The sequence below is a fragment of the Bombina bombina genome, unplaced genomic scaffold (assembly GCF_027579735.1).
Source record: "Bombina bombina isolate aBomBom1 unplaced genomic scaffold, aBomBom1.pri scaffold_279, whole genome shotgun sequence".
NCBI lineage: Eukaryota > Metazoa > Chordata > Amphibia > Anura > Bombinatoridae > Bombina > Bombina bombina.
In genome coordinates, this window is record NW_026512275.1 from 766,202 (window position 1) to 779,485 (window position 13,284).

A 13,284-nucleotide genomic window follows, 5' to 3' on the forward strand; every position below is an offset into this window, starting at 1 on the left:
GGGGAAGGCCTTGTTTGGGCCTAGCTTGGCTTAAATAATTTCTGATATTACAGGAGGAAAGGGATCTTTTCTCCCTCAGGATAAGAATGAGCAGAAAGGACGTCAGAGTAATTTTTGTTCCTTTCGTAACTTTAGAGGTAAACCCTCCCCTCCCTCCTCCAAGCAGGAACAATCCAAGTCTTCCTGGAAGCCTGGTCAGTCTTGGAACAAGGGGAAGCGGTCTAAGAAGCCAGCAGCTGATTCCAAGTCAGCATGAAGGGTGGGCCCCCGATCCGGGAGCGGGTGCAGTAGGCGGCAGACTTAATTCACTCAAGCCTGGATATGAGATGTTCCAGATCCCTGTGCGGTGGACATCGAATCCCAGGGGTACAAAAAATAATTCAAGACTTTCCCTCCCAGAGGCAGGTTTCTTCTCTCAAGATTATCTGTAGACCAGATAAAGAGAGAGGCGTTCTTAAATTGTTTCAAGGATCTTTCCGCCTGGGAGTAATTGTTCCAGTTCCTCCGCAGGAACAGGGTCTGGGATTCTACTCAAATCTGTTCGTGGTTCCCAAGAAAGAGGGAACTTTCAGACCAATTTTAGACCTGAAAACAATTGCCTCAGAGTACTGTCCTCCAAGATGGAAACAATACGTTCCATTCTTCTCTTGGTCCAAGAGGGTCAGTTCATGACAACCATAGACCTAAAGGATGCCTACCTTCATGTTCCCATTCACAAGGATCATCACAAGTTTCTGAGATTCACATTCTTGGACAATCATTTTCAGTTTGTGGCTCGTCCATTCGGCCTGGCCACAGCCCCCAGAATTTTCTCAAAGGTTCTGGGGCTCTTTTGGCAGTCATCTTGTCTCGGGGCATTGCAGTGGCGCCATATCTGGACGACATTCTGGTTTAGGCACAGTCTTTTCAACAAGCAAACTCTCTCATACAGAGATCTTGTTGTCTTGTCTTCGCTCCCACGGATGGAAGGTGAATCTGGGAAAAAGTTCTCTGGTTCCAGCTACAAGGGTAGTGTTCTTGGGGACCATAATAGATTCCCTATCGATGAACATATTTCTGACAGAGGTCAGAAAATCCAAGATTTTCAACTCTTGCCTGGCCCTTCAGTCCTCTCAGACTGTCAGTGGCTCAATGTAATGGTTATTGGTCTGATGGTAGCTTCCATGCACATCATACTGTTTGCTCGGTTCCATCTCAGAGCTCTGCAGTTATGTATGCTAGGACAATGGAACGGGGACTATGCGGATCTGTCTCCGCGAATAGATCTGGATCAGGCGACAAGAGACTCTCTTATGTGGTGATTGTCTCGGGAACACCTCTCCCAGGAAACTTGCTTTTGCAGACCTTCTTGGGTGATTGTGACAACGGATGCCAGTCTGCTGGGTTGGGGAGCAGTCTAGGGCTCGTTGAAGGCTCAGGGTCTGGACTCGGGAGGAAACAGTTCTACCCATAAACATCCTAGAGCTAAGTGTGATCTTCAATGCTCTACCGGCCTGGCCTCAGTTAGCTTTAGCTCGGTTTATTAGGTTCCAGTCAGACAACAAAACATTGGTGGCGTACATCAACCACCAGGGAGGAACTCTGAGTTCCTTGGCCATGACAGAGGTGGCCCAAATTATTCAGTGGGCAGAGACCGACAATTGCTGTCTGTTGGTGATCCACATTCCAGGAGTGGACAATTGGGAAGCAGATTTTCTGAGCCGACAGACTTTTCATCCCGGGGAGTGGGCGCTCCATCCGGAGGTGTTCTCCAGTTTGACCCTCAAATGTTGGCGGCCGGAGTTGGATCTCATGGCATCGCGGCAGAATGCCAAGCTTCCGAGGTACCGTTTGAGGTTAAGGGATCCTCAGGCAGCTCTGATAGATGCCCTGACGGTCCCTTGGATTTTCAGTCTAGCATACCTGTTTCCCACGTTCGCTTTACTTCCACGAGTCATTGCTCGGTTCAAGCAGGAGAGCGCGTTGGTGATTCTCATTGCACCGGCGTGGCCTCGCAGGATCTGGTATGCAGACCTAGTGGAAATGTCATCTTTTCCACCTTGGAGACTTCCTCTGAGGAAGGACCTTCTACTTCAAGGTCTCTTCCTTCATCCAAATCTAGTTTCCCTGAAGCTGACTTCTTGGAGATTATACGCTTCATTTTATCTAAGCGCGGGTTCTCAGAGTCGGTCATTGAGACCTTGATCCAGGCTCGTGACGAGACGGATTTACCATAAGATATGGCGTAAATATCTGTATTGGTGTGAATCCAGAGGCTACTCTTGGAGTAGAGTCATGATTCCTAGTATTTTGTCCTTTCTCCAGGAGGGTCTGGAGAAGGGTTTGTCGGCAAGTACTCTGAAGTGTCAGATTTCTGCGTTGTCTATTTAGTTGCATAAGCGTGTGGCAGACGTGCAATCTTTTTATCAGGCCTGTGTTTAAACCTGTTACTCCCCCATAGGGTCTTAACCTTGTTCTTAAAGTTTTACAGCAGGCTCCGTTTGAGCCTATACATTCCTTTAGATATTAAGATGTTTTGTTTCTTGTTGCCATTTCTTCTGCTAGGAGAGTATCTGAACTCTCGGCATTGCAGTTTGATTCTCCTTATCTTATCTTTCATTCTGATAAGGTGGTTCTGCGTACTAAGTTAGGTTTCCTTCCTAAAGTTGTTTCAGATAGGGATATTAATCGGGAAATTGTTGTTCCTTCTTTGTGTCCTAATCCTTCTCATAAGGAGCGTTTGCTGCACAACCTAGATGTGGTGCGTGCGCTGAAATTCTACTTGCAGGCGACTAAGGACTTCTGCCAGTCTTCTGCTTTGTCTGTTTCTCTGGGAAACACAAGGGTCAGAAAGCTACGGCTACTTCTCTTTCGCTGAAGAGTATAATTTGTTTGGCATATGAGACTGCTGGACATCAGCCTCCTGAGAGAATCACGCTCATTCCATGAGGCCTGTTTCTTCTTCCTGGGCTTTCAAACATGAAGCTCCTGTTGAACAAATTTGCAAGGCTGCAACTTTGTCCTCTCTGCATACTTTTTCTAAATTTTCTAAATTTGATACTTTTGCTTCTGCTGAGGCTTTCTTTGGGAGAAAGGTTCAAGCAGTGGTGCCTTCTGTTTAGGTTACCGGTCTTGTCCCTTCCTAATTATGTGTCCTCTAGCTTGGTTATTGATTCCCAACAGTAATTGATGATCCGTGGACTCACTATGTCATTAGAAAGAAAGCAAAATTTATGCTTACCTGATAAATTTATTTCTGGACACGGTGAGTCCACGGCCCGCCCTGTTTTTTCAGACTGTTTTTTGGTATATTAACCTCAGGCATCTCTGCACTTTGTGTTATTTCCTTTTTCTCCTTTTTCCTTGGTCGAATGAATGGGGTTTGTGGGAAGGGAAGTGATACTTGACAGCTTTGCTGTGGTGCTCTTTGCTTCCTTCTGCTGGCCAGGAGTGATATTCACAACAGTAATTGATGATGATCCGTGGACTCACTGTGTCAAGAAAGAAAAAATTTTTATCAGGTAAGCATAAATTTTAGTTTTTTTTTTTTTGTTTTGTTTTTTTTGTAGACTTGAATCCCAGCACCACACTGAATTTTTTAGGCCAGTATTGGAATGTGATCTTAGCCAATAGTAGCCTAGCTGTATTTCCACAAATACTTATATGCTCAGGTTTGGGGTAAGAATATATCAACACAGGTCCACATATAATGGCATATATTATATTATAACATAATCACAGTTCCTTCCAGCTTAATTAAACAGAACCGCTTCTTCTTACCTTCACCCTGCATTGTACAGGGAATTACGGTTGATGCCTTTTGAGTTAGCTTGCTTTTTTAGAGTTCAGCTGAAGACCAGACTATTGGGGTACTCTCTCCTCACTTGCGGCATCCCACTAAATTGTCCTTTGCGTCCTGGGCCGTACGATCGTGTCTGCTGTCACCTTCTGTGTTCTTGTACGTTACTCTTCCCCCCCCCCCCCCCCAATGTTGTTCCAGACTGTGGCCGCGGCAATCTGGCCACTAGCCGCAACAAGACTTGCCCACGCCTACCGATTATAGGCGTATAGCCATAGCAAACTTTCTCTGACAAGGAAAATGGTGTGTCGGCGTGGTTATTTCAGACCAGGTCTTGGGAGCACACAGACAAGCTGCACGTGACGGCTCCTCCTACCGGAAATCCAGTAGTCTGCATTGCTACTCTGAAGCTTGGAAGGAATATGCCAAAACTGAAATGTGCAAGGGTACATTTCAATTTTAAATTGAAGCCTTTTTGTAAATATGCTTTTGGTAAGGGTTTTTTTTTTTTTTGCGGCATACACACATATATATACCACGAGGGCCAGTGCATCAGTATTCAAGCTCAGAGGGTATTGTGTGGTCTGGTATCTGTTTAAGGAATAGAGGATCTTGTAGTCCGAGCAGTAAATATAAAATAAAGGGACATTCCGGTCAAAATTCAAATGCACATAGACGAATAACATCTTTGAATAGAAACACATTTGCAATATACATACGTTGTCAAAAATGCTTCTAGTAAAAGTTATCACTGTTTAGTATTAACAATTTTCTCTGCCCATGCATGTGACACATAACTAGATATTCTCAGTGCTCCCGCATTTTAAATACTGCACCTGCTCAGAGTGTCAGTGAGGAATTAATCATGTCAGCAATTAACAAATTGAGTCATCAGATGGTGCAAGTGCTGTGCTTTAAAATGCTGGTGCACGGTGCATACTTAAATACACATTTGAAACAGCTGTAGCTTTTATTAGAAGCATTTTTGCTAATATGTGTATTACAAAAATGTATTTTATTTTTTAAACTGAAATGCATCATGTGGATTACAATTTAGGCTGGAATGTCCCATTGAGTATGTGATTTACATTTTTTGGCAGACTTTTTGATTAAAGGGCTATTATAGTGGAAAAATGTCCCGTTCGGTTGTCATTTTAGCACTAGCAACCCTGCAATTTACATAGTAAAATATTGCTTGTGAGCTGCAGAAAACTGCTAGTCCTGAGCAGACCCAGAAAGTAACCCAACCAGCAGCTGTAGTCACACTACTCAACTGTGTGACTGATGCTGCTGATTGGCTGACTCACTACCAGTGGCTCCCAAGAGGTATTTTAGCTAGGTGTTTAAAACAGTTGCCGGGGTATCACTAATGTAGTTGCAAGGTCCATAGTGCTAAAATGATGTGTTTTAACAGATTAGAGCATGTAATTTTCTCCAACATTGGTGTGTCCGGTCCACGGCGTCATCCTTACTTGTGGGATATTCTCTTCCCCAACAGGAAATGGCAAAGAGTCCCAGCAAAGCTGGTCACATGATCCCTCCTAGGCTCCGCCCACCCCAGTCATTCTCTTTGCCGTTGCACAGGCAACATCTCCACGGAGATGGTTAAGAGTTTTTTGGTGTTTAAATGTAGTTTTATTCTTCTATCAAGTGTTTGTTATTTTAAAATAGTGCTGGTATGTACTATTTACTCTGAAACAGAAAAGGATGAAGATTTCTGTTTGTAAGAGGAAGATGATTTTAGCAGACAGTAACTAAAATCGATTGCTGTTTCCACACAGGACTGTTGAGATGAAGTAACTTCAGTTGGGGGAAACAGTTAGCAGTCTTTTCTGCTTAAGGTATGACTAGCCATATTTCTAACAAGACCATGTAATGCTGGAAGGCTGTCATTTCCCCTCATGGGGACCGGTAAGCCATTTTCTTAGTTAAACATAAAAGAATAAAGGGCTTCAAAAAGGGCTTAAAAACTGGTAGACATTTTTCTGGGCTAAAACAATTGCTTTACTAGGCATATTATGCAGATTCTAACTAATTATTGGTATTATAATCTTGGGGAACGTTTAGAAAAACGGCAGGCACTGTGTTGGACACCTTTTTCAGATGGGGGCCTTTCTAGTTATAGACAGAGCCTCATTCTGGGACTGTATAGGAGTTAAATGTAAAAACGGCTCCGGTTCCGTTAATTTAAGGGTTAAATCTCTGGTGTGCAATACTTTTAATGCTTTAAGACACTGTGGTGAAATTTTGGTGAATTTTGAACAATTCCTTCATACTTTTTCACATATTCAGTAATAAAGTGTTTTCAGTTTAAAATTTAAAGTGACAGTAACGGTTTTATTTTAAAACGTTTTTTGTGCTTTGTTGACAAGTTTAAGCCTGTTTAACATGTCTGTACCATCAGATAAGCTATGTTCTATATGTATGAAAGCCAATGTGTCTCCCCATTTAAATTTATGTGATAATTGTGCCATAGTGTCCAAACAAAGTAAGGACAGTAATGCAACAGATAATGATATTGCCCAAGATGATTCCTCAAATGAGGGGAGTAAACATGATACTACATCATCCCCTACTGTGTCTACACCAGTTATGCCCACACAGGAGGCCCCTAGTACATCTAGTGCGCCAATACTTATTACCATGCAACAATTAACGGCTGTAATGGATAACTCCATAACAAATCTTTTATCCAAAATGCCTACTTATCAGAGAAAGTGCGATTGCTCTGTTTTAAACACTGAAGAGCAAGAGGACGCTGATAACTGTTCTGACATACCCTCACACCAATCTCAAGGGGCCATGAGGGAGGTTTTGTCTGATGGAGAAATTTCAGATTCAGGAAAAATTTCTCATCAAGCTGAACCTGATGTTGTGACATTTAAATTTAAATTAGAACATCTCCGTGCACTGCTTAAGGAGGTGTTATCTACTCTGGATGATTGTGACAATTTGGTCATTCCAGAGAAATTATGTAAGATGGACAAGTTCCTAGAGGTTCCGGTGCCCCCCGACGCTTTTCCTATACCCAAGCGGGTGGCGGACATAGTAAATAGTGGGAAAGGCCCGGCATACCTTTTGTTCCCCCCCCCCCTATATTTAAGAAATTATTTCCTATAGTCGACCCCAGAAAGGACTTATGGCAGACAGTCCCCAAGGTCGAGGGGGCGGTTTCTACTCTAAACAAACGCACTACTATTCCTATCGAAGATAGTTGTGCTTTCAAAGATCCTATGGATAAGAAATTAGAGGGTTTGCTTAAAAAGATTTTTGTACAGCAAGGTTACCTTCTACAACCAATTTCATGCATTGTTCCTGTCACTACGGCAGCGTGTTTCTGGTTCGAGGAACTAGAAAAATCGCTCAGTAAAGAATCTTCGTATGAGGAGGTTATGGACAGAGTTCAAGCACTTAAATTGGCTAACTCTTTTGTTTTAGATGCCGCTTTGCAATTAGCTAGATTAGCGGCGAAAAATTCAGGGTTTGCTGTCGTGGCGCGCAGAGTGCTTTGGCTAAAGTCTTGGTCAGCGGATGTGTCTTCCAAGACAAAATTGCTTAACATTCCTTTCAAAGGTAAAACATTATTTGGACCTGATTTGAAAGAGATTATTTCAGACATCACTGGGGGAAAGGGCCACGCCCTCCCACAGGATAGGTCTTTTAAGGCTAATAATAAGCCTAATTTTTGTCCCTTTCGCAGAAACGGACCAGTCTCTAATTCTGTATCCTCTAAGCAAGAGGGTAATACTTCACAACCCAAACCAGCCTGGAAACCAATGCAAGGCTGGAACAAGGGTAAGCAGGCCAAGAAGCCTACCACTGCTACCAAAACAGCATGAAGGGATAGCCCCCGATCCGGGACCGGATCTAGTGGGGGGCAGACTTTCTCTCTTTGCTCAGGCTTGGGCAAGAGATGTTCAGGATACTTGGGCGCTAGAAATAGTTTCTCAAGGTTATCTCCTGGAATTCAAGGAACTACCCCCAAGGGGAAGGTTCCACAGGTCTCAATTATCTTCAAACCAAATAAAGAGACAGGCATTCTTGCATTGTGTAGAAGACCTGTTAAAGATGGGAGTGATACATCCAGTTCCAATAAGAGAACAAGGAATGGGATTTTATTCCAATCTGTTCATAGTTCCCAAAAAAGAGGGAACATTCAGACCAATTTTGGATCTAAAGATCCTAAACAAATTTCTCAGGGTACCATCGTTCAAAATGGAAACTATTCGAACGATCCTACCTACTATCCAGGAAAATCAATTTATGACTACCGTGGATTTAAAGGATGCGTACCTACATATTCCTATCCACAAGGAACATCATCAGTTCCTAAGGTTCGATTTTCTGGACAAGCATTACCAGTTTGTGGCACTTCCATTTGGATTAGCCACTGCTCCAAGGATTTTCACAAAGGTACTAGGGTCCCTTCTAACGGTTCTAAGACCAAGGGGCATTGCAGTAGTACCTTACTTGGACGACATCCTGATTCAAGCGCCGTCCCTGTCAAAAGCAAAGGCTCATACGGACATCGTCCTAGCCTTTCTCAGATCTCACGGATGGAAGGTGAACAAAGAAAAAAGTTCTCTGTCCCCGTCAACAAGAGTTCCCTTCTTGGGAACAATAATAGATTCCTTAGAAATGAGGATTTTTCTGACAGAGGTCAGAAAATCAAAACTTCTAAGCTCTTGTCAAGTACTTCATTCTGTTCCTCGTCCTTCCATAGCGCAGTGCATGGAAGTAATAGGATTGATGGTTGCAACAATGGACATAGTTCCTTTTGCACAAATTCATCTAAGACCATTACAACTGTGCATGCTCAGACAGTGGAATGGGGATTATACAGACTTGTCTCCGACGATTCAAGTAGATCAAAAGACCAGAGATTCACTCCGTTGGTGGCTGACCCTGGACAATCTGTCACAGGGAATGAGCTTCCGCAGACCAGAGTGGGTCATTGTCACGACCGACGCCAGCCTAGTGGGCTGGGGCGCGGTCTGGGAATCCCTGAAAGTTCAGGGTCTATGGTCTCGGGAAGAGTCTCTTCTCCCGATAAACATTCTGGAACTGAGAGCGATATTCAATGCTCTCAGAGCTTGGCCTCAACTAGCAAAGGCCAAATTCATAAGGTTTCAGTCAGACAACATGACGACCGTTGCATATATCAATCATCAGGGGGGAACAAGGACTTCCCTGGCGAAGAAAGAAGTGACCAAGATAATTCAATGGGCGGAGGATCACTCCTGCCACTTGTCTGCGATCCACATCCCAGGAGTGGAAAATTGGGAAGCGGATTTTCTGAGTCGTCAGACATTCCATCCGGGGGAGTGGGAACTCCATCCGGAAATCTTTGCCCAAATAACTCAATTATGGGGCATTCCAGACATGGATCTGATGGCGTCTCGTCAGAACTTCAAGGTTCCTTGCTACGGGTCCAGATCCAGGGATCCCAAGGCGACCCTAGTAGATGCACTAGTAGCACCTTGGACCTTCAACCTAGCTTATGTATTCCCACCGTTTCCTCTCATCCCCAGGCTGGTAGCCAGGATCAATCAGGAGAGGGCCTCGGTGATCTTGATAGCTCATGCGTGGCCACGCAGGACTTGGTATGCAGACCTGGTGAATATGTCATCGGCTCCACCATGGAAGCTACCTTTGAGACAGGACCTTCTTGTTCAGGGTCCATTCGAACATCCGAATCTGGTTTCCCTCCAACTGACGGCTTGGAGATTGAACGCTTGATTTTATCAAAGCGTGGGTTTTCAGATTCTGTAATAGATACTCTGATTCAGGCTAGAAAGCCTGTAACTAGAAAAATTTACCATAAAATATGGAAAAAATATATCTGTTGGTGTGAATCTAAAGGATTCCCATGGAACAAGATAAAAATTCCTAAGATTCTATCCTTTCTACAAGAAGGTTTGGAGAAAGGATTATCTGCAAGTTCTCTGAAGGGACATATCTCTGCTTCATCTGTTTTACTTCACAAAAGACTGGCAGCTGTGCCAGATGTTCAAGCATTTGTTCAGGCTCTGGTTAGGATCAAGCCTGTTTACAGACCTTTGACTCCTCCCTGGAGTCTAAATCTAGTTCTTTCAGTTCTTCAAGGGGTTCCGTTTGAACCCTTACATTCCGTAGATATTAAGTTATTATCTTGGAAAGTTTTGTTTTTGGTTGCAATTTCTTCTGCTAGAAGAGTTTCAGAGTTATCTGCTCTGCAGTGTTCTCCGCCCTATCTGGTGTCCCATGCAGATAAGGTGGTTTTGCGTACTAAGCCTGGTTTTCTTCCGAAAGTTGTTTCCAACAAAAATATTAACCAGGAGATAGTTGTACCTTCTTTGTGTCCGAATCCAGTTTCAAAGAAGGAACGTTTGTTACACAATTTGGACGTAGTCCGTGCTCTAAAATTCTATTTAGAGGCTACTAAAGATTTCAGACAAACATCTTCCTTGTTTGTTGTTTATTCTGGTAAAAGGAGAGGTCAAAAAGCGACTTCTACCTCTTTCCTTTTGGCTTAAAAGCATTATCCGATTGGCTTATGAGACTGCCGGACGGCAGCCTCCTGAAAAAATCACAGCTCACTCCACTAGGGCTGTGGCTTCCACATTGGCCTTCAAGAACGAGGCTTCTGTTGACCAGATATGTAAGGCAGCGACTTGGTCTTCACTGCACACTTTTGCCAAATTTTACAAATTTGATACTTTTGCTTCTTTGGAGGCTATTTTTGGGAGAGAGGTTTTGCAAGCCGTGGTGCCTTCCATTTAGGTGACCTGATTTGCTCCCTCCCTTCATCCGTGTCCTAAAGCTTTGGTATTGGTTCCCACAAGTAAGGATGACGCCGTGGACCGGACACACCAATGTTGGAGAAAACAGAATTTATGCTTACCTGATAAATTACTTTCTCCAACGGTGTGTCCGGTCCACGGCCCGCCCTGGTTTTTTAATCAGGTCTGATGAATTATTTTCTCTAACTACAGTCACCACGGTATCATATGGTTTCTCCTATATATATTTCCTCCTGTCCGTCGGTCGAATGACTGGGGTGGGCGGAGCCTAGGAGGGATCATGTGACCAGCTTTGCTGGGACTCTTTGCCATTTCCTGTTGGGGAAGAGAATATCCCACAAGTAAGGATGACGCCGTGGACCGGACACACCGTTGGAGAAAGTAATTTATCAGGTAAGCATAAATTCTGTTTTTCCACTAAAATGGCCCTTTTAAGAAGCTTGATTCCTTCCTACTGCACGTGTGGCTTATCAGCAAGGGCCAAAAAAAAAATTGCATTACTCCCGTATATAAAGAATTTACCTAGATTTGAATACAAAGAGAATGATACAGTGTTGACTGTCTATTTTTAAAGTGTATGCAGCAGTTCCAATTAGCGCACTGTAGTGTTACAAAAATAAAAACTAAAATAGCCTCCTGCCGACAATCTGACACTTTTTCTATTCACTTGAAGGCTTGGATTAAAAAAACTAATAATAAAAAAAACTTTGTAGACAGCAACTGTGTTAAAGGGACATAACGCCCCCATTTTTTTTCTTTCATGATTGATTGCTCAATTATCTAGTTTGCTTTCTTCCCTTGGTATGATTTGTTGAAAAGCATACCTAGGTAGGTTCAAGAGCAGCAATGCACTACTGAAGCAAGCTGCTGATTGGTAGCTGCACATATATGCCTCTCGTCATTGGCTCACCTCACCAATTGTGTTCAACTAGCTTCCAGTAGTGCATTTATACTCCAACAAAGAATATCAAGAGAATGGTGCAACTTTTATAACATAAGTACATTGGAAAGTTGCTGATATATTTTGTGTTTTTTTTTTTTTTTTTTTTGTTCCATGACTATTTAGCAGACTCGGCCTTTGCTAAAGTCTATATATACATAACGGTAACTTGAAATTGTTTGCCATTTTTAGGAGGATGGAATCAGACAGGTTCTTGAAGAAATGAAAGCTTTATTTGAGCAGAACCAAGCTGACGTGTAAGTACAGTTTTGCAGTATTGTAAACAATGAGAAACTGATGATTAAAGGGACAGATAGGGCATGTAATTTTAAACAATTTTCCAATTTACTTTTATCACCAATTTTTCTTTGTTCTCTTGGTATTCTTAGTTGAAAGCTTAACTTAGGAGGTTCATATGCTAATTACTTAGACCTTGAAGGCCACCTCTTAAGAATGCATTTGAACAGTTTTTCACCACTAGAGGGTGTTAGTTCATGTTTTTCATATAGATAAAACTGTGCACGTGAAGTTACCTGGGAGCCATCACTGATTGGCTAAACTGCAAGTCTGTCAAAAGAACAAATAAAGGGGCAGTCTGCAGAGGCTTAGATACAAGATAATCACAGAGGTAAAAAGTGTATTAATATAACTGTGTTGGTTATGCAAAACTAGGGAATGGGTAAACAAGGGATTATCTATCTTTTAAAACAATAACAATTCTGGTGTAGACTGTCCCTTTAAAGGGACACAATACTCATATGCTAAATCACTTGAAAGTGATGCAGCATAACTGTAAAACTTTTACATGAAAATATCACCTGAGCATCTCTGTGTAAAAGGGGAAGATATTTTACCTCCTAAATTTCCTCAGCTCACCGGGGAAGAGCTCTGTGAACAGTTAAACTTCAGCTGCTGTCCAGCTGCAAGTTGGGGGGGATATAGCCCATCAGCAGTGCTGCCGTGCATTGCTTTGCTGTGATCTCATGATATTTCACTGAAATCTCATGAGATTTCATAGTAAACTTCATTAAACTGAGCAGAAAATTAACATGACTGTGCCAGCACTTCAGATGCATACGTACTTGCAAGTCCTGGGACTAGCATCCTGATTGGCTTGCTCAAGTCTCTTTACAGTTGTGTGTAAATGTTTAGGACATTTTTTAAGGTAAATATTTTTTTTTTCCTCAGAGATGTTCAGGTGATATTTTTATAGCTATGCTGCATCACTTTCAAGTGTTTAACATTTCGGTATCATGTCCCTTTAAACTGTTAAAGGGACATTAAACCCAACATTTTTCTTTCATGATTCATATAGAGCATACATTTTTAAACAAATTGTGTTTTTTTTTTAATTGTATCCTGTATTTAAAAGCATACCTAGGTATGCTCTGAAACAGCAATGCACTAAAGAGAGCTAGCTGCTGATTGGTTGCTGCACATATACCTCATTGTCATTGGCTCACCAGGTGTGTTCAGCTAGCTCCCAGTAGTGCATTGCTGCTTCTTCAACAAAGGATACCAGAAGGATGAAGCACATTTGATAATAAAAGTAAACTGGAATCTGAATCATGAAATAAAATTTTGGGTTTTGTGCCCCTTAAAATATGCATTATCAATAATGCTCGAAGAACCCATCAAGGAAACATTATATATGATGTGCTCCTTTTAGTTAAAGGGACACTGAACCCAAAAAAATTATTTTTTGATTCAGAGCATGCAATTTTAAGCAACTTTCTAATTTACTCCTATTATCAATTTTTCTTCATTCTCTTGCTATCTTTATA

At 42.3% G+C, this 13,284-nt stretch overlaps 1 protein-coding gene across 1 annotated transcript in view; it reads left to right on the forward strand.

The window, feature by feature from the left end:
* The window catches only part of LOC128644201 (DNA replication complex GINS protein PSF1), a 58,277-nt gene that overhangs the window by 15,749 nt on the left and 29,244 nt on the right, over nt 1-13,284 (forward strand). The window contains exon 2 of the mRNA XM_053696899.1: nt 11,693-11,757. Within this exon, the coding sequence (XP_053552874.1) occupies nt 11,693-11,757 (65 nt within the window). The remainder of the gene's footprint in view (nt 1-11,692; nt 11,758-13,284) is intronic.